Source organism: Rhinoderma darwinii, chromosome 2, assembly GCF_050947455.1.
Source record: "Rhinoderma darwinii isolate aRhiDar2 chromosome 2, aRhiDar2.hap1, whole genome shotgun sequence".
NCBI lineage: Eukaryota > Metazoa > Chordata > Amphibia > Anura > Rhinodermatidae > Rhinoderma > Rhinoderma darwinii.
Window position 1 is genome coordinate 257,730,666 of NC_134688.1, and position 22,385 is coordinate 257,753,050.

At 42.4% G+C, this 22,385-nt stretch overlaps 1 protein-coding gene across 2 annotated transcripts in view; it reads left to right on the forward strand.

Moving 5' to 3' along the window:
• C2H1orf94 (chromosome 2 C1orf94 homolog) overlaps window positions 1–19,120 on the forward strand; it is a 168,330-nt gene extending 149,210 nt beyond the window's left edge. For both annotated transcript variants that reach the window (XM_075850495.1, XM_075850496.1), the window contains exons 5-6: window positions 13,146–13,256; window positions 18,992–19,120. In XM_075850495.1, the coding sequence (XP_075706610.1) occupies window positions 13,146–13,224 (79 nt within the window). In that variant the 3' untranslated portion in view covers window positions 13,225–13,256; window positions 18,992–19,120. The remainder of the gene's footprint in view (window positions 1–13,145; window positions 13,257–18,991) is intronic.
• The last annotated feature ends 3,265 nt before the right edge of the window (window positions 19,121–22,385 follow it).

Here is a 22,385-nt window from a genome sequence, read left to right on the forward strand (position 1 = left end):
ACAACAGTTCCTACTCAGTGAACAGCTGACCGAAGGTATTCTCTCAAACCTTTTAACACCTCATACCTGAATGCCTGATGCAATTTGTACAGATGTCCCTAATGCACATCTGTAGAGTAAAAACTAAAAAAAAAAAAAACTGGAGAAAACAGCTAGTTAGCATGTGTAGGTATAGGTAGTAGGTTGGTACTGCCTATATTGTTTTTTACTATATTGAAATAAAATACATCCATTGTGTTTTTTTGTTGTTTTTTTTTTGTTCAGTAGAACACAGTCAGACAATATTTTTGTCCTGTAGAGTAAAATGTTCTATGGCCAGGTTTACACATATCTATCCTCACATGTCTCAACGCTTTTAGTGTGAGCAAGTGTACTTTACTGCTCCAATGTAGGGTTTTGTTATCAATCGAGCTGTAGAGAAACTGTCAGGATATAATCGAGGTCCAGCACTTTGTCACCCATTAAAGAAAGCTTCAAAAAGGCATCTTTTAAGCTATGATTTTAAAGAAGGTCTGTGTCAGGGGCACAACTTCATGTAATCACGTATGTGCCCTTATTCCTCATACTCCTGCCCCTGGTACTGACTCATCTTTAGACCCATTAAAAAGAGATGTTAGTTTGAAGCTACTGTGCTTAAAACGGTTGTTCCTCAGTGACATATTCTCTGTAAATGTGGCATATCAGCTAAACGATATATCGATGAGGTCTAAGCCATTGAGGCGCAGCTGACAAAGCCACATGTTTTTGTTATGGAGCAGTTCTAGGAAATGTTCCTAGTACTGCTTCTATGGAAAATCGGATTTTGGTACGGTTTGTAAAATCCACAAATATAGATTTGGCATAGAATGATGCCAAAACGGCGGACTCAGCATTGATTGTTGGGCTATTGTGTATTCGCATAATCATCAGCCAGCCATCAAAAATAGCATTTGACTGGGAAAAATATATTAAGGGCACATTCAGACGTGGCAGAATTGCTGTTGAATTCCGCTACAGACAGTCCGCAGTGGAATTCTGCAGCAGCCGTTTTTTACATTTTTTTCTATACATTTTTAGGAAAGTTAGTTCAGACGTTGCGGAAAATAAATTTGCGGAATTCAAGCTGTGGTGCAGAATTTTCCCTCCGCAGCATGCTCATTATGTTGCGGAGAAGCAACATAATGCCTTGCATTGCAAAGGCTGAAATCTGCAGCAAGTCTGCTGTGATATCCACAATGTCTGAATTACCTGTCAAATATAAAAATGTTGCTGCAAATCTGCAGCAACATTTTCAGCTCAAAAATTCTGCCACGTCTGAACATGGCCTTAAAGGAGTTGTCTTGTGAAGTCAACTGCGTCCATCTGCGCAAGTAGAAATTGAATGGCAGGCATGTAATACTATATTGCAGGGTAATTGTATGGCCAGTTGCAGCTTTGCCCGAATGAAAATAGCTGATCACCAGGGGTTTCTGTAGCCTGACCTGCAGCAATCAGCTGAACAAGGGGGAAAGTCTAAATTAAAAAGGAGCTCTGTTATTGAGCAATTGTTATTGAAGCAATTGTCCTATTCTTAGAAGTGGCTTCAAGGTAAAGATTATCTTTAAATCACTGTGACTGGTTGCTTAGGAGCTAAATTTAATTAAACCGGTCATGTCAATTTTTTGGGCGGGTTCACACATAGCGGAATTTCACTTAAATTCCGCTGCGGACACTCCGCAGCGTTAATCCGCAGCGGAGCCGTTTCTCCATTGACTTTCACTTTAATTTAGCAGTGTTCGTTTACACGATGCGTACAATTCCGCTGCGGAGCATAGGCTGCGGAGCGGAATTTGGTGTCCGCAGCATGCTCTGTCTGTTGCGGAGCAGTGGCGGACTGGTTGCGGACTCATGGCGGAATTTCTCCATTGACTTCAATGGAGAGTCAAAATTCCGCAATGAAGTCCGCAGATCTTATGTGTGCTGCGGAGCGTATTGTTTTTACTACCATGACATTTCTTCATTCTGGCTGGACCTATGTATTTCTAGGTCTACAGCCAGACTGAGGAAGTCAATGGGGCTCCCGTAATGACGGGAGCGTTGCTAGGAGACGTCTGTAAATAGTCACTGTCCAGGGTGCTGAAAGAGTTACGCGATCGGCAGTAACTGTTTCTGCACCCGGGACAGTGACTACCGATCTCAATATACATGTATCTGTAAAAAAAAATATAAGTTCATACTTACCGAGAACTCCCTGCGTCTGTCTCCAGTCCGGCCTCCCAGGATGACGTTTCAGTGTAAGTGACGGCTGCAGCCAATCACAGGCCAAGCACAGGCTGCAGCGGTCACATGGACTGGAGCGTCATCCAGGGAGGTCGGGCCGGATGCCGAAAGAGGGACGCGTCACCAAGACAACGGGCGGTAAGTATGAATTTCTTTGACTTTCACTAGGGAAAGTGCTGTCCCTTCTCTCTATCCTGCACTGAATAGGGAGAAGAGAAGCACTTTTCCTGCAGTCCGCAGCGGCCAGTCCGCATCAATTTTCTGCACATTTTGTGCAGATCCGCTGCAGAATCTGCAACGCAGATTCTGTGCGGCATTGATGCGGACAGTTGCGGAGGAATTCCGCCATGTGTGGTCATGCCCTTAGAATTATTTTACAAGCTGATATTTCCCATTTTTCATTGACACTTAAGAACAACTCTTCGAAAATACACTTCAAAATCCCCTCTTGGAATTTAGTTCTGAAAATGCCTGGAATCATAGGCTGTTTTCTCTTTAAATCAGTCTTGTATTTTTCAGCCTGAACATATGCTGTGTGAACATGGCCTTACCGACATACTGCCATACAGTGCTCAGATAAACATTCACACATTGCCCAGACAGTGCCCAGATATAACTTACAGCACCCATTTACTAGATAATATATACAGTGCTTTTTATTGCCCAAATACATAAACATTGTTTAGAATGTTATACGGGGCCAACATACAGCCAACAAATACCTATATAATGGAACACTGTGCCAAACTAGTTTTAAACAGTGTCCAGAGGGTACCTACTTTGCACACATAGAGCCTTATACGCAGTTCCCGCATAGTTTCAACCACTGTGCCCACATAGAGCTTGCCCAGATAGTGCTATAATGTGCCTACATAGTATCAAATAGCATACTGTGTACCATATTTTGTCCACATAGAGCCATTTGGTGCCCACATAGTGCCATACAGTGTGAAATAAAAAACACATAATGTAAAATGGTACCAGAAAGTAAGATATTTTAGCCACGTAGAGCCAAACAGCTGTTAGAGTTCTGTTATAGAGCCATAAAGTTCTGACAATGTCATACCGTATTCACATATAACCAGAGGCGGACATATCATTAGTGCAACCTGTGCAGCTGCACAGGGGCCCAATAGATGGGGTGTTCCCTGCCACCTTAAAAGCAGCGTTAATACTGTCTATTATATTGCATGTGTGGACTGTGTTACTGGCAACGGCTCAGAATTATTGATGAATTCTAAGGCTGGATTCACACAAGCATGTTCGGTCCGTAAAGGACAGAACGTATTTCGGCCGCAAGTCCCGGACCGAACACACTGCAGGGAGCCGGGCTCCTAGTATCATAGTTATGTACGACGCCAGGAGTCCCTGCTTCTCCGTGGAACTACTGTCCCGTACTGAAAATATGATTACAGTACGGGACAGTTGTCCTGCAGTGAGGCTGGGACTCCTAGCATCATACATAACTATGATCCTAGGAGCCCGGCTCCCTGCAGTGTGTTCGATCCGGGACTCGCGGCCGAAATACGTTCCGTCCTTTACGGACCGAACATGCTCGTGTGAATCCAGCCTTAGAGAAACATGATGGCGAGGTGTTTTTTGGTGAGCTAATGGAGAGTAAGGACACATACTGTTCTTGTCCTCTGCTGTCTATGTCCGCCACTGCATAGAACCATATAATAACCACAGTGCTACTAGTGACATAGTGATCCCTATCACAGAGCCACCATTTTTACATACTTTATCCTCCTGTTCATCTGGAGTATGCAGGACAGTTAGGGCATGTTGAGACGTCGCGGAATCCTGCAGACACTGTCCGCATCAATGCCGCACATAACCTGCGTTGCAGATTCCGTTGCGCCTTTGCCTAAAATGTGAAGTAAATTGCTGCGGATTAGTCGTTGCGGATTCAGGTGAAGAGTACATCCTGCTCTCTTTTAAAACATTCCATCTCAGTCTGACTATAGACCTTGAAACACATAGGTCCAGCCAGAATGATGAAATATCCTGTTCGCGAAAGCAATCTGCAACGCAACACACATAAGATCTGCGGATTTCATTGCGTAATTTTGCAACTCCATTGAAGTCAATAGAGAAATTACGCCACAAGTCCGTATCAAGTCCGCAATAGCCAGTGTATGCTGCGGACACCAAATTCCGCACCGCAGCCTATGGTCCGCAGCGGAGTTGTCCGTAACGTCTGCACGAAGATAACTAAAAAGGTGTGGAAACCAATGGACAGGCTGTCTGCTGCGGATTTCCAGTGCGGACAGTACGCAGCGGAATTCCACAGCAATTCCGCCACATGTTAACATGCCCTAAGACTATCCTCAGCAGGCAACAGTCAGTAAAACTATTATTTCATAACTGTTTATTTGAATACATAAATATACACAAAAGTAAAAAAAAAATCCCAGCAATTCCTACCTTAATAAGCATTCCTCCTTTCATTCTGCAAGAGTTTGAGAAATATTTATAGAATTCTTCTATATTTATCCCATTTACCCCTCTCCTCAGAAACCGCAGTCAGACCTGTCTGACAGTAAAAGGAGCTCCTCCCCACTGCTCTGTTTGCAATAGTAAACCAGCCAAACTATGAACACCCATTATACAGTCCGCTGAGCTCAAGCTTGCAGATTGACCGCCTGCTGAATTAGGCAGGTACACAGTGTAATTCAAGGAGTAAGTCCTGTTTTGTTTGCAGCTCTTATTAAATTAGCACCATCAAAAGCTCTCTAAGGGCCTATTCCAACGAGCGGTGTTCATGTTCGCGTGCATGCCGTGTGTATAACTCACAGCATACTGATTCAAAGCTGAAACATTAAAGTCAATGGGCCAATTCACATGTCTAATTCTCTACATGGACCATTGGTCCGTGGACAGAAAAATGCAGCAAGCACTACTTTGGTCCGATTCTCGCACTAAACTTGCCCATTCAAATCAAATAGGTCAGTAAAAAAAAAAAAAAAAACGACAGCACACCGGTACTATCTAAGGTATGCCCTAACAGCTGCCTGCTTAAGTCAGCTTAAGAAAAAAATTCATAAATTAAGTGCAGTCCTATGTATCAAAAAATGTTTATATATATATAAAAAAAATACCCCCGTAAAAGACCTCCCTCAGCAACGTTAGTAAAAAAATTCAAAAACATCAAACAAAAAATCCACTCTCCATGTTTTTCTACAATACTTTGTAAAATATGTGGATACAAATGGAAGTAATAATAAAGTACAAGTCAATACGTATATCGACACTGCAATATAATGTAAAATATAAATTGCAACTATGTTTAACTTTCAAACTTACACTACTAAATGCAGCTATAGTGCACATCATAGGATATTACGCTTAGTTATAATCAATGTGTGCCAGGTCCAACACATATATAAAAATAAATGGTAGCTACCACACAAAAAAAAGACAAGAATTATGTTTATAAAAAAAAAAACGAAAAATGTACAATGGTAACATCTGTGGGGCCCACGCGGTGTTTCAACAATATATATATATATGAATAAACCGCTAACACTATATAATGAATAGCGTTATATCTTTTGTAGATGTATAGGACCAGAAACACAACTTAGTTTCTATTGATTTGCCCAATTATGCATGTTTTACTGATCGTGAGCTTTGTATGTGACAAATATTGCTTTTTGTGTGACAGTTCAATAGATGTGCATTAGCTGCATAGTACAGTTCAATGGATATAAATTTGGTGCACATTACTGTGTTACTCACTGCTCCATTGGTTTCCACACACCGACTGTCTTCTATATAGACATGCGCACTCGGTCCTCTCGGACCTGTATTTCCACAGTTTGCTTTCCTATACGCATGTCAGATGTTGAGGCAAATAGTATTGATGGCAAGTGAGTATCAGTAGTAATTTGTTCTCCTGAGTGGCACCTTTTTTCATGTATAAAAATATGTTGTTCATTGTTGTTTGGTTCATTAGGCGGTTTTTCCAAAAATGGCAATTTTTTTCTTATCTTATCTATTTAGCTATTAAGAAAGGAGCGGCGAGCGCTTTGAAACGCGTCTAGCCAGCTATATAGCCATTTTTGGAAAAAAAACTAAAGCACCGTGCAACAACAAACAACATTTTCATATATGAAAAAATGTGCCACCCAGGTGAGCAAATTACTACTGATATGCACTTACCATCAATATTATTTGCCACAAGATCTGACGTCCGTATAGGAAAGTGCACTGTGGAACTACAGTCCCGAGAGGACCAATGTTATGGAATTGCTATTAAGGCCATTCCCTAAACGCTGAAGGTTTCTGGTTGGAACAAAAATCCACAAGCTAACAAGCTAACTATACTCTAAAACAGGGGTCTCAAACTCAGCCAGGTAAGTGGGCCGCATATAGAAAAAATGTGAAGTTGATGTGCCGCATTACTTTCAAATTTGATACAAAATGATTGTTAATCAATTAGTTATTTGAACTACTATGACAACACTACATTACTATAACAACACTACATTACTACATTACTATAACAATACTTCATTACTATAATCCTACATTACTATAACAACACTACATTACTATATAACTACATTAATATAACAATACTTCATTACTATAATCCTACATTACTATAATAATACTACATTACTATAAAAATACTACATTAGGATACCAAAACTACATTACTGTAACAACACTACATTACTATAACAATACTACATTACTATAATAATACTATATTACTATAATAGTACTACCAGGGGCGTAACTAGGAAAGACTGGGCCCCATAGCAAACTTTTGACTGGGGCCCCCCCTCCCCTGGATGTCACAGAACCACCCCCCCCCCCTTGTAGATAGTGCCTTTTTTACATCCCCCTGTAGATAACACCATACAGCCCCCTCTGTAGATAGCGCCATACAGTCCCCCCTGTAGATAACGCCATACAGCCCCCTCTGTAGATATCTACAAAGGGGGCTGTATGGCGCTATCTACAGGGGGGCTGTATGGCGCTATCCACAGGGGGACTGTATGGCGTTATCTACAGGGTGGCTGTATGGCGTTATATACAGGGGGTCTGTATGGCGCTATCCACAGGGGGGCTGTATGGCGTTATCTACAGAGGGGGCTGTATGGCGCTATCTACAGGGGGGCTGTATGGCGCTATCTACAGGGGGGCTGTATGGCGTTATCTACAGGGGGGCTGTATGACGCTATCCACAGGAGGACTGTATGGCGTTATCTACAGTGGGCGCTGTATGGCGTTATCTACAGGGGGGCTGTATGGCGCTATCCACAGGGGGATGTATGGCGTTCTATACAGAGGGGGCTGTATGGCGTTCTCTACAGAGGGGGCTGTATGGCGTTATCTACAGGGGGGACTGTATGGCGTTATCTACAGGGGGTCTGTATGGCGTTATCTACAGGGGGTCTGTATGGCGTTCCCTACAGGGGGGTCTGTAGGGAACGCAATACAGCCCCCCCTGTAGGGAACGCCATACAGCCCCCCTGTAGATAACGCCCTACAGTCCCCCCTGTAGGGAACGCCATACAGCCCCCTGTAGGGAACGCCATACAGCCCCCCCTGTAGGGAACGCCATACAGCACCCTCTGTAGGGAACGTCATACAGCCCCACTGTAGGGAACGCCATACAGCCCCCCCTGTAGGGAACGCAATACAGCCCCCCTGTAGGGAACGCCATACAGCCCCCCCTGTAGGGAACGCTATACAGCCCCCCCTGTAGAGAACGCCATACAGCCCCCCCTGTAGGGAACGCCATACAGCCCCCCCCAGTAGGGAACGCCATACAGCCCCCCCCCTGTAGGGAACGCCATACAGTGTCCCCAACCCCCCAAAAAAATGCGACCTACAGTGTGAAAAGACAAAAGACATGTATCCCCTATCTACAGGATAGGGGATACATGTGTGATCACTGACAGCGATAGGGAGAACGGGGACCCCGCAGTTTTCCATGACTAACCTCTGACTTCCGGCGTCTGCGCAGCTCACTAAAAATGAAAGCAGCGCTGGTCACGCATGCGCACAAGCGCGACCAGCGCTCCATTCATTTCTACGGAGCTTCCGACACAGACACCGGAAGTCCGAGGTTTGTGATGGAGAACTTCAGGGGACTTTCAGTCCCCCGTTCTCCCTATCGCTGCCAGCGATCACACATGTATCCCCTATCCTGTGGATAGGGGATACATGTCTTTTGTTTAATGGCAGAGCGGGGAGATACCTCCCTGCTCTGCCGTAGTCGTGTTCATTGGCGTCCCGCTGTAGCAGCCATAGAGGCTGCTAGCGGAGCCTCCGGCCATGGTGCGGGCCCGTGCCGGCGGGCGACACGGGCCCCCTCATGCCGCGGGCCCCGTAGCAGCCGCTACGGCTGCTATAGCGGTAGTTACGCCACTGACTACTACATTACTATATGAAATACTACATTAGGATACCAAAACTACATTACTATAATACCACATTACTATAACAATACTACATTACTATAATACTATATTTCTATAACACTACTACATTACTATAATAATACTACATTAATATAACACTACTACATTACTATAATAATACTACATTACTATAAGAATACTATGTTACTATAACAATGCTACATTACTATAATACTACATTACTATAACAATAGTACATAACTATAATAATACTACACTACTATAACAATACTACATTACTATAATAATACTGCATTACTATAACAATACTACATTACTATAATAATACTATATTACTATAATAGTACTACATTACTATAATAATACTACATTGGGATACCAAGACTACATTACTGTAACAACACTACATTACTATAATAATACATTACTATGACAATACTACATTACTATAATAATGCTATATTACTATAATAGTACTACATTACTATAATAATACTACATTGGGATACCAAGACTACATTATGTAACAACACTACATTACTATAATAATACATTACTATAACAATACTACATTACTATAATAATACTACATTACTATAACAATACTACATTACTATAATAATACCGCTAGGTTTAAACTTAATGGAAATTTGTGCGTTTTCTCCACGTGCTTATTTTAACAATCCAGTTTTCCAGTTTAAGTGTTGCTAAATGCAGTCCGTCGGCTCAGTAGGCAGTGTTTGGCAGACACACAAATGTCAAGATAGGGCAGCCCCTTCGTAGATAATGCCACAGTGCCCTCTGTAGATACTGCCACCCACCCACCCATAGATAATGCCACAGTTCCCTCTTTAGATAATGCCACAGTGCCCTTTGTAGATAATACCACAGTGCCCTCTGTAGATAATGCCACCCCCAAATAATGCCACAGTGCCCTTCGTAGATAATGCCACAGTGCCCTCAGTAGATACTGCCACAGAGCCCTCTGTATATACTGCCACATACCCACCCATAGATAATGCCACAGTTCCCTCTGTAGATAATGCCACAGTACCCTTTGTAGATAATACCACAGTGCCCTCTGTAGATAATGCCACCCACCAGATAAAGCCACAGTGCCCTGTGTAGATACTGTCACCCACCCACCCATAGATAATGTCACAGTGCCCTCTGTAGATAATGCCATAGTGCCCTCTGTACATACTGCCACAGTGCCCTCTGTAGATAATGCCACATACAACACTTGCAGATAGTGCAACCCCTGCCCCAAGTAGATAGCGCCATTGGGTCTCCCTCTAGGAGTGGAATCCCCAGCCAGAGCATTGCTGGACAATGATGTCAGGGGCTTGCCCAGAGCTGAAGTCCCGGAGAAAATCCGCTTCTAGCACTTTGCCTGGGAATACAGCTCTGTTCCTGACATCACTGTTCATATATGGACAGAAATGTCAGGGGCAACCCCAGAGCTGGAGTCTTGGGCAGAGCGCTAGTAGCGCTCTTCCTTGGACTCCAGCTCTGCTCCTGACATCACTGTCCAAATATGGACAGTGATGTCAGGGCAACCCCAGAGCCGGAGTCCCAGGCAGAGCGCTACTGGCACTCTGCCTGGACTCCAGCTCTGCTCCTGACATCACTGTCCATATATGCACAGTGATGTCAGGGGCAACCCCAGGACCAGAGTCCTGTTCAGAGCACTACCAGTGCTCTGCTCTGTGAAATCCCTGTCAGCACTGTCCATGTACTCCCAGAGCAGGGCCTATACTAGCGCTCTGCCGGGGACTCTGACTCTGGGGAAGCCCTTGACATCGCTATCTATATGTGGACAGTGATGTCATGGGAATCCCCAGAGTCCCGGAGCAGAGCCTATACTAGCGCTCTGCCTGGGACTCCGGCTCTGGGGAAGCCCCAGACATCGTTGTCCATATATGGACAGTGATGTCAGCAGATTCCACAGGGTCCCGGAGCTGAGCCTATACTAGCACTCTGCCCGGACTCCGCCTCTGGGGAAGCCCCAGACATCGCTGTCCATATGTGTACCGCAATGTCAGGGGACTCGATAGATTCCCGGAGCAGAGCCTATACTAGCGGCTCTGTGTCCCGCGGGCCACAGATGACAGCCTCAGGGACCGCATGAGGCCTACTGGCCGTGTGTTTGAGGCCCCTGCTCTAACACCTCTCTGGTTAGCAGAGTCTATGGCTACCCTTAGGTGTTCACCAGAGCCCGGCACAAGGAGGGATGGACTTGGCTGCTAGGGACCCAGGTTGCGTCTGCGGAGTCAGAGTACAGGTGCAGCTTGAAGGCAATGACCAGACCAAAAAACCCAGGACAAGCAGGTAGAGATTTTACTAAACCATCTGGGGTAGAAAAAAAAAGCAGGATAAAGCCGCTTTCACATGGCAGTATTTTAGTCAGTATTTTTCATCAGTATTTGGAAGCCAAAACCAGGAGTGGTTGCAATACACGGAAACGGTGCAAATCTGTTAATTGTACTTTATTTCTGTGTCGGTTCCACTCCTAGTTTTAGCTTCTAAATACTGAAGAAAAATACTGATCAAATACGGTGGCCTAAAACTGAGGTAATCAGTAGGTAATCTGTAAGCAAAGGTATTACCAGTAGTCAGAGCCAAGGTCAAATTCAGGAGAGTGCAGATATAGCCAAGTCAGTAAGCAAGCGGTTAATCAAGAAAAACTAGCCAAAGTCAGTTTACCACAAAAGCAGTAGAAGCAAGGCGAGGTACAAGATGTACATTCAGAGAAACATAAGTCAGGATAGTATAAACAATCAACTACAAAGACTAAGAGTAGAACCAGGCTTAAATACCTCACCTTAGCTTAGGATTGGACACATAGATTGGCCCTAATTGGCTCTGCGTCTCACTCCTCTGGCTGACTGAGCAGAGCTAACCAAAGCTTGGCTGGTAAATATGGCAACCTTAAAGAAACGGACATTTAGATTTATAACAACCAGCACACCAAGTGTGCATGCTAAATATCGAAGACAATTGGCATGTGGAAATCAATAAAGCAGTGAGTAGCACAGTAATGTGCACCGAATTTATATCCATTGAACTGTACTATGCAGCAAATGCACATCTCTTGAACTGTCACCGTAAAAGCAATATTTGTCACATACAAAGCTCACGGTCAGTGGAAACATGCTTAATTCGGCTATGTTCACATCTGCGTTAGGACTCCATTCATGAGTTCCATCTGAGCTTTCCGTTAGGGGAACCCATGAACGGAATCCAAACTGAAACAAACGGAAACCATAGGTTTCCGTTTGCATCACTCTTGATCTCAATGGTGACGGATCCGGTGCAAATGGTTTCCGTTTGTCACCATTGTGCAAGGGTTTAGTTGTTTTGACGGAATCAATACCGTATTCGACAATACCATAGTATGGTTTCCGTTTGGATCCCTTTCATGGTTTCCCCTGACGGAAAGCTCAGACGGAACCCATGAACAGAGTCCCTAATGCAGATGTGAACGAAGCCTAAGCAGCGTTTCTGGTCCTATACAACTACAAAAGATATAACGCTATTAATTTTTTAGTGTTGGTGGTTTATTTATATATTGGTTAATTATATATTCTTCAAACACTGCATGGTCCCCACAGATGTTGTTGTATATTTTTCAATTTTTTTATATACATAATTTGTCATTTTTGTGTGGTAGCTACCATTTATTTTTACATATGTGTTGATGACCTGTCACTCATTTAATATAACTACGCGTAATATCATATGATATGCACTACAGCTGCATTTAACAGTGTGAGTTTGAAAGTTAAACGTAGTTTCATTTTATATATTATAGTGCAGTGTTTATATATACGTAATGGCTTGCATTTTATTATTACTTTCATTTGTATCCATATATTTTACAAAGTATTGTACGGAAGAGTGTTTTTTTGTTTGATATTGATTGTACGATTCTTATGGGGGGTTAGGGTTGAATTAAACCATTGCACTTGGCTATCCCCATTGCTTGTATCACAGACGAGACACTCATATTTCCTATTGAAAAAATAAAAAAGTTATGCCTTGTGAAATGCAGTGAGGCAAAAACTGAAAAATACACTGCGTCCTGAATGTCAAAATGACCCGAGTCCTCGCTGGGTTAAAAGAAGTAAAGCATTTAAGAGTACATGGAAAAATTGATTATTGAGATAGAGATGCACTTTAACGGAAGACAACCTTTCAAGGCCATGCTAAAACATCATTATTGTCAGTTCACACCTGCAGATGAATTATACAGAAAATACATTATGATGATTTGATAATACTGTGAATTGGCAAATACAAGTGTAGGTAAGAGATGTTACGCCCAAATATAAAGCCACCCTAGCGTTTTTACACAATTATACTAGATCAATGCATGTTTTATTATGCTAGATGAGTGAACACCTCTGATGCTTTTCCCGAGAACCCCGGTACTCTAAACGCAATGCCGATTTACATAGCTACAGGCACTGTACTAGTATATTTTAACAACTTGTCATGTTTCAGGTTCAATCCTCCCATTTCAAGAGTGGCAGTAAACAGCCAGAACTTCTGCTCCAGAGGAAATTGCATGAAACCATTTTGATTCGTTATGTAGCCCTGAAGACACAAACTCAGGTAAATAAATTCTCCTTCTCTAACACAAGTAAGTGCTGAATATTTAGCCCAGATCTTACCCATAATGATTCCTGCTTAAGGTTAAGTGCTAAAGATGTTTATACTTTTAAACCATTTATTGCCAGCTCAAGGCTGTGATGTATTGAAGGGAACTGTAAGCTTATCTTAAAAAACAACAGTTTTTAAAGGTGAAATACTTACTATACAGTGAAGACACTTTATATGAAATTGCTGATAGCAGGGGCGTCGCTAGAACCGGTCATTCGGGGCCCAAGCCCCGGATCTTTGGCCCAGTGCCCCGAATCCTCTGCAACTTCCACATTCGGGTCGCAGCGGTCAAAATTGTGACTGGGCCGCGGCCGCCCGCATCTATAAAAGTTACTATAGTAATGAAATATACAGACCCCTGATACTATAGTGAAGACACATACTTACCCATCTTCCTTCGCCTAGCGCAGCGGAAGTCCTGACGTCTTCCCGCATCATGATGTCGCGACGCTGTGCGCCGCGGATGATGTCACAATGCTAGATGGTGTTGGGACATCCGCTGCACCTGGAGACTAGAGGAGGTAAGTGTAACGTTACGGTCTGCTGGGGTTCTGTATCTAAGCCTGCCATGTGGTAAGCTTAGATACAGGGTCTAACAGACCGTGTCACACATGTACCCTGTATCTAAGCCTACCACATGGTATTTTTAGATACATGGCCCATGTCTGATCCTGTCTGATGGACCCTGTATCTAAGCTTACCACATAGTAGGATTAGATACAGGGCCCCAGCAGGCAGTAAGCTTATACGGTATTCGATTGCTGTCTGCTAGGGCCCTGTTTCTATGCCTGTAGTGATGGTCGGGCACTGGGGCGGCCACAGGCTGGTATTATTAGGCACCTCTCACCCTGGTAATGCTGCTGTGTTGTACCTAGCTGGTTATGAAAATTGGGGGGGACCCCACGTCATTTTTTTTATTTCGTTATTTTTTAAAAAAATATTTGGAAAAAAACTACATGCCCCCCCTGATTTTTCATAACCAGCCAGATACAACACAGCAGCAGACTAGCATTACCAGGGTGGGGAGGTCACTTTTTTTACTTTTCCCAGCCTGATAATTCCAGCTTGCGGCCGCCCCGATGCCCTACCATCACTATAGATGACCGGGTACTGGATCGTACCCGGCTCTTCCCGGCACACCTGGTGGTGGTGGGTACCGGGGTAATAATGGGGGTTAGTGTTAGCCTCTGCACCGGCTAGCACTAAGCCCCGCCTTAGTAATGGGTGCTGTCAATCAGCCAGCAGCTATTACTAAGGCGGTAGTAATAAAGTTTAAAAAAATACAAGGACATAGATAAAATATTTTATTGAAATAAAAAAAAAAAAACACACAACCCTCATTAACCACTTTATTGAGAATATAAAAAAGCCGTCATCGAAGTAGTCCTCGAATCCGACGTAGTCCAACAACTGAACCTGTAAAAAAACACAAACACAAAAAAAATTAGTAACACAAAAAAAGCAAAACAATTCTTATACTTACGAGCTGGGCCCTATATCTAATCCTATCATGTGTGATACTATCTGCTGAGCCACTAAATCTAATCCTACCCATAGCTATAGGGTCATAGTGCTACAGATATGCTGTCTTATATATATATATATATATATATATATATATATATATATACACACACACACACACACACATATACATACACGCACACACATATTTTTTTGGGGTTGAACATATGTTAGATACAGTGCCCCAGCAGTAACAATGTACTAAGTCTATTATGTGTGATACTGACTACTGGAGCACTGTATCTAAGTCTATCATGTGTGATACTGTCTGCTGGGCCATGTATCTAAGCCTATCATGCATGAGGGCAAATAAAAACCAATTTTTTCACTTTGAATTGGAGTTCTGTCTATTCTTGGACATACATTGGAAGATTTGGGAACCGTGATCGGGTTCCTGAGGCGTGCACCCACTCATAAGTTATACTGGTGCTGCTGGATGGTGGACATTCTAAGCCTATCATGTGTGATACTGTCTGCTGGGCCATGTATCTAAGCCTATCATGTATGATACTGTCTGCTGAGACAAGGTGGGTATGTGGGACTACCTACAGGGGACTGCATGGCACTGTCTACAAGGGGGATGTATGGCAGGGGTACTGTGTGTGGAACCATAAAGGGGGTTTGTGACACTATATACAAGGGGCATTGTGTGGGGAACGTTCTACAGGTGTCTTAGAGCCCCGAGACATAACTTTGCTTGGGGCCCCTAGAAATGCTAAATTTGCCCCTGACGGTTAGTATAAGGATACTTACTGCTGGGGCCCTGTATCTAAGGCTACATTCACACGAGCGTGACAGATTTACGCATGAAAAAAATGTGCGTAAATCTGTCCGTGTGCATTGCGTTTTTGCATCAGTGTGTTTTGCTTGTGGCCATGTGTTTTTCACGCACTTGCAATCACTTTTTTTTCTTTTTCAATGTAATAGATGTGTGAAACACGGATAGCATACAGATGTCGTCCGTGTGCTGTCCGTGGTTTTCACGCACCAATTGACTTCAATGGGCGACTAGGTGAAAATACACAAATATAGGACATGCAGTAAGATTCACGCAACGGACACTCGCTGTGTGAAAACTCACGCATGTGTGAATAGCCCCAAGGAAATCAATGGGTCCGTGTGCTGTGCGTTATTTCAACACACAGCACGCGGACGATAATCACGCTCGTCTGAATGAGCCCTAAGGGTATGTTCACACGGCTTATTTTAAGCCGTTTTTCGGGCCGTAAACTGGAAGTAAAACGCCTCCAAACATCTGCCCATTGATTTTAATGTGAAAAACGGCGTTCTGTTCTGACGGGCCGTTTTTTACGCGGCCGTTTTGAAAAACGGCCACGTAAAAAAACGGCCGCGAAAAAGATGTGCAGGTGACTTCTTGGGACGTTTTTGGAGCCGTTTTTCATAGACTCTATTGAAAACAGCTCCAAAAACGTCCGTAAAAAATGCAGCGAAAAACGTGAGTGGCTTAAAAAACGTCTGAAAATCAGGAGCTGTTTTCCCTTGAAAACAGTTCTGTATTTTCAGACGTTTTTGAGTTTGCGTGTGAACATACCCTTAGTCTATCATGTGTCATACGGTCTGCTGGGGCCATGTATCTAAGCCTATAATGTATGATACTGTCTGCTGAGACAATGCATCCAATTCTATCCAGCGGTGTAGCTATAGGAGTCTTAGTCTTCGGGTATGTTCACACGACAACGCCAAATACGTCTGAAATTACGGAGCTGTTTTCAGGAGAAAACAGCTCCTAAATTTCAGACATTTTTACAAGTGCACGCGTTTTTCGCAGCATCTTTTACGGACGTAATTGGAGCTGGTTTTCATTGGAGGCAATGAAAAACGGCTCCACTTACGTCCCAAGAAGTGTCCTGCACTTCTTTGACGCGGCCGTAATTTTACACGCCGTCTTTTGACAGCGACGCGTAAAATAACAGCTCGTCTGCACAGAACATCGTAAGACCCATTGCAAACAATGGGCAGATGTTTGCAGACGTACCTGGCTCTTCTTGATAACCCTGGTGGCGGTGGGTGCCGGGGTAATCATGGGCTCACACTAATTACTGGCTCACACTAAGCTCTGCCTTAGTAATGGACGTCGTCAAACAGGCAAGCGCCATTATCCAGGCGCTAATAAAGTATTAAAAAAACAAAGAGACATAAGAAAATATTTTTATTAAAATAAAAACTCCCCCACACAACCCTCATTAACCATTTTATTAAAAAAACACAAAAAAACTTTGATCATTGCATTATTCCACTGAATCTACGATGTCGTCCAATAGGTACAGTGGAACCTGCTAAACCCAAAAAGTAAAGTTATCAATATGAAAAATAAAAATACTTATACTCACCTACAGCGACTTTTGTCTTCTCCCTGCACCACAATAAATACTAGAGGTCCCCACAAGCACCCTGCATGCACCCCCCCAGACAAGCCCACCCAAACCATCACAATACCCCCCACTGGCACCCAGCATGAAATCTCCCCCCACACACACACACACATGCCCACGCAAACCATCAGACAATCCACCCAACACCACCTAGCACACAACCCCCCCCCCACAGGGGGGTTTGTGTGTGGGGGTTGTGTGCGTGGGGGGGATTATATGTGTGTGTGCAAAGAGGGTGGTCCGGGGGGGCGCGAAGGGGGAGCGCCTCGCGACGAGGGGGCGAACCCCCCGCCACAAACATGCAAAGAACACACACACACTTACCTGCAGTGCGACCGGTCTCCAAAATGGCGCCGGCTTTCTCCCTATAAACCTGCTTCCTAACTGGTCGCTCTGAACTGCGCATGTGCAGTACAGAGCTAGACGGCAAAAGCAGAGGACAAGCGAACGGGAGCCTTTCGTATGTCCTATGGCTTGTAGCTGCCTTATTCCATATGTATGTGTGTCATGAACAGACACATACACAGATGAAATAAAAAATGGCAGCCCCCAGTTAAGTAAAAATGTTGAAATAAAAAAAAACTAAATCTAAAATTTTATTGAATAAAAACACATAAACGAATTTAAAAAAAAAATCATGACACATTTCCTTTAACTAAATTGATAATGGAAAATTGCTGCCAGCTTCTGTTGAATGGGGATGAGCTGCAATACAACACACAGCCCATGCGGTGCAGTTTAGAAAAAGTAGACCTTTTTTACACATTTTTTTCTTATCTTCTATCCCCTCTAAAGAAATCCTGTGTGCTCTACTGACATGTTTGTTTTTTAAGAACATAATTACGGGTCTACTATGTAATGAGAACATTCAAAGGGATCTACCTCTCCAAAAACACCACACTATTAGCAAGCAAGGGAAATAGGAATTGTCTTGAGGGTGATGTTTCCTAAAGAGGACCTGTCATCAGGTCATATAAATTGAAGTGGTTTACTGACCTGAATAGTGTGATCTCCCTGATTTCAGAACGGTTATTTTTTTTTTTGGACCCCCTTCCCGTTCCGAAGATATGGCCTACTGTTGTGTTGGCTCATATGCTAATTTCCTGTAGTTAGCCAATGGGGCGGAGCTAACTTCCCTGCCTCTGATGCTGACCAATCAGGATGAGGCAGCTTGAGTGTAGTTTATGCCCTGTTGGCTAACTAGAGCAAATCAGCACATAGGGAGCCAACACAACAGTGGGCCATATCTCTGAAACAGGGGGTCCAGGAAAAAAAAAAGAAGATAAACAGCTCTGGAAACAGGGAGAGTGTGCTATTCAGGTCAGTAAACTAGTTCAACTTATAATACTTAGTTACAGGTCCTTTTTAACAACCCTAAAGAGGACCTGTCTGCTCTCCTGACATGTCTATTTTAGTAAATACTTACATTTCTTATAAATCAACAATGTTAGAGCATCTTTTCTTGGCTTTGCATTCCTTTGTTCATTTTCCTGAAAACTTATGAATAAATTGATAATTGGGCATTACTGTTCCCCTATCTTTAGAGAGGGAGATCCCTTTGCATGTTCTCATAACATAGTAGACTCATTGTAATTGTGTCCTTAAAGTAACATTTCAACAAATACAGTTACACTGTGTTCTAGCAGATACAACTCTTATACAACTGTTAATAGAGATACAGATAATGCAGATACAACTGTTATAGCAGTTTTTTGTTTACATGTTTGCCCTAAAAACATTTGATTTCAATATATAATTTTCTATCAACAGGTCAAAATTGGGACCAAGATATATCAATAAAATGTACAAAAGAAAAATCAACTATATCTTCAATGTATTTTCCATGTTTTTTTTTAATTTTTATTATTTTTCACTTGGCTTCTTTGCTTTGTAAGACAATAAACTAAAGAATTATTCAAATGCCATTTATGTTTTTGTTTTTTTTTTATAAATTATTGTATTTGGTGAAATTATTCTTGTTATGGAGAATGTTCTCAGTGAAGGAGAAGAAATGTAAACACAATATTAAAGATAATCTTGTGCTGAAAGATGTAATAATTACACGATTTTTTCTGTTTCATGTTGATGACAATACCGCCTAAAATCTCATGCATTTGTTTGACGTACAACATACATTTAAGTGGCAGCTGTAATCTGGGACTTCTGTTGAAAATAATAACTAATTACGAATGCATTCTTACCAGTGAGTGTTGTACAATGCTGATTTCTAAGCTTCTCTTTTGTGCATTTCATGGAAGATTAATCACAGAAGTGAGATTCGTCCACCTTAGTAACAAGAGGCTAAAGCTAAAGGTGCTTATAAGTTGCTTGTATGAAACAAGAATGAAAGAAAAATATAAGCCTCAAAAGGGAGTCTATCATCCGTTTTTTCACCCCCAAGCTACGTACACCGCTACTCTGGTATTGTGAAAAGCATTGCCCACATACCTATATTAGATATCTTGGTTCTTCCAAAACGACAAAAAAAAACTTTAACCCCGTAATGACCAAGCCAAGGATTATTTTTTGTTTTTTCACTGTAGCATTCTAAGAGTCGTAAAAAAAAATGTATTCCGTCGACATGTTTTTTTGCGGGACAAGTTGTATTTTTCAATTGCATCATTTTTGGGTGTATATTATATATTGATTACCTTTTATTAACTTTATTTTAGGAAAGAATTTAAAATAAACGGCTATTCCAGCATCGTTTTTCACGTTATAAATTTACGCCGTTCCCTATGCGGCATAAATAACATGTTGCCTTTATTCTATGGGTCGGCACGATTATGAGGATACCAAATACGTAGAGGTTTTATGTTTTCCTACGTTTTCAAAACAAGAACCCTTTTAAAAAAAAATTACTTGTTTTTGCATCGCAGCATTTCTAGAGCCGTAACTTTATTTTTTTCCGGCAATGTAGCCATATGTGGGCTTGTTTTTTGTGGGACAAGGTGTAGTTTTCATTGGTAGTATTTTGGGGTACATGGGACTTATTGATTAACTTTTATTTTATTTTTTATAGTGGGAATGGGAGAAAAAAAGGAATTTTGCTTTTTTGTTTTGCAGGCGCCGTTCACCCGGTGGTTTAATTAATGCATCAGCTTTATTGTTGTCGTTACGTCGCGGTGATACCACATATGTGTATGTGTTACTTTTTTTTCACACTTTTACAGAATAAAACTACTGTTTTGGGAAAAAAATGGTTTTATTTTATTTTTACTGTAATCTTTTTTTTTTTTTCTTCATAAATTTTAACAGTTTTACATTTATTTATTTTTTGTCGCACTAGGGGACTTCACTTTGCGATCTGCTGGTCGCTTATATAATGCTTTGGTATACTTAGTATACCAAAGCATTATTGACTGTCAGTGTAAAACTGACAGGCAATCTATTAGGCCATGCTTTTGACAGCGGCATCTAATGGGTTAAACTTCCGGAATCAGAGCGCGCTTCAATTTGGCAGTTGCGGCAGGAGTCAGGCTGTGTATAACAGTCGTGCTCCTGACGCAGATTGCGTGGGTACACCGGCAGTACCCACCCGATCAGAGAGACGGATATATCCGTCATTATGCGGGAACTAACACCTGTTGGTGACGGATATATCTGTCGCTCGTCATTAAGAGGTTAATGCCTCCATGCTCCATATGCTAATGAGGGACAAAGAGTCCTCCGATTTAGTCAAGTTGTTTAGCTTCAGACACCGCCTAATTCAAATACTAATCCTAATCCAAATACTAATATTCAATTGACAAAAGGGCAGTAATTATAGTGACTAGTCTTGTTCTTCAATTAAAGAAACTCCTTGGGTGCGTGGTTTATAGACAGACTAGGTAGAAGGACAGACATATACAGTACATAATTGCTAGGCAGGCACTAAAATTTAGATCAAAAGCAAGCAGCAAGGATTAGAGTTCTCACTTTTCTTTATTTAGCAAGTGCTGAAGCATTTTGTTCCGTAAAAGCGCATCTTAGGCTCTGTTCACAGCATATCAGAGCCTTCCGTCGGGGATATAAGTCGGGAGTATTTCATGAAAGACTACGATGCATGCCACTATAGAGGCACATGTCACACATGGAGTAGAAAAAAAAAAGTATAACGCTCTATGTACGTTTACTGCATGCCTCTGTATTAAATAATGTAGTCTACTACACTATTCCATATAGTAAAAAAACATAAGGGCCCTATGGATACATTTACGATACGATAAGTTTAGGAGTTGTTAAACATGCCCTAGGGAAGCTTCAGTAACGTAACTTTCCCGGGCAGAGATAGCAGCTGTAAAGGACTTGTGGTCGCAGGGGATAGAGCTGCCATGCGGGCGGGCTGAGCAGCCTCTGATGAAACGCAAAACTTTAGGGTATGTGCACACGATAGCTGCCTTTTACGTCTGAAATTACAGACTGTTTTCAGGAGAAAACAGCTGCGTCGCTTCAGACGTAAAAGCTCCTCCTCGCATTATGCGAGGCGTCTTTGATGGCCAAACATTTGAGCTGTTCTTCATTGGATTCAATGAAGAACGGCTCAAATTACATTGCAAAGAAGTGTCCTGCACTTCTTTGACGAGGCAGTCATTTTACGCGTCGTCGTTTGACAGCTGTCAAACGACGACGCGTAAATTACTGGTCGTCGGCACAGTACGTCGGCAAACCCATTCAAATGAATGGGCAGATGTTTGCCAACGTATTGTAGCCGTATTTTCAGGCGTAAATCGAGGCATAATACGCCTCGTTTACGCCTGAAAATAGGTCGTGTGAACCCAGCCTTAGCGATAACTCCCGAAGCATACAATAAAGGAGGCCTGTGATGGATACCATACAGTGGTATCCATCACCCATTGGCCCCCTGTTAAAAATGTTTGTTTCCGTCGGGCTAATAGATTCCTATAAACATGTTATCTGTGTATGTCGGGAGCTTTCCTGACTTGCACGCTAAACGTAGGGCCAAAATGCTATGTGAACTACTCTTACAGACACAGGTTATCATTTTAGCAGAATTAAGTCAAAATCTTGTGAGATTCTCTTATTCCCTGGGGAGGTACTAACTCCGAGGGTGAGGAGCTGAGTCTACACAGCATCTGAATGGCAAAGTGGAACCTTGTGCACAGAACTGGCCAGGATTGAAGGTGAGTAAATCAATTCATTTTGTCGATTTGCTGGTCCATAG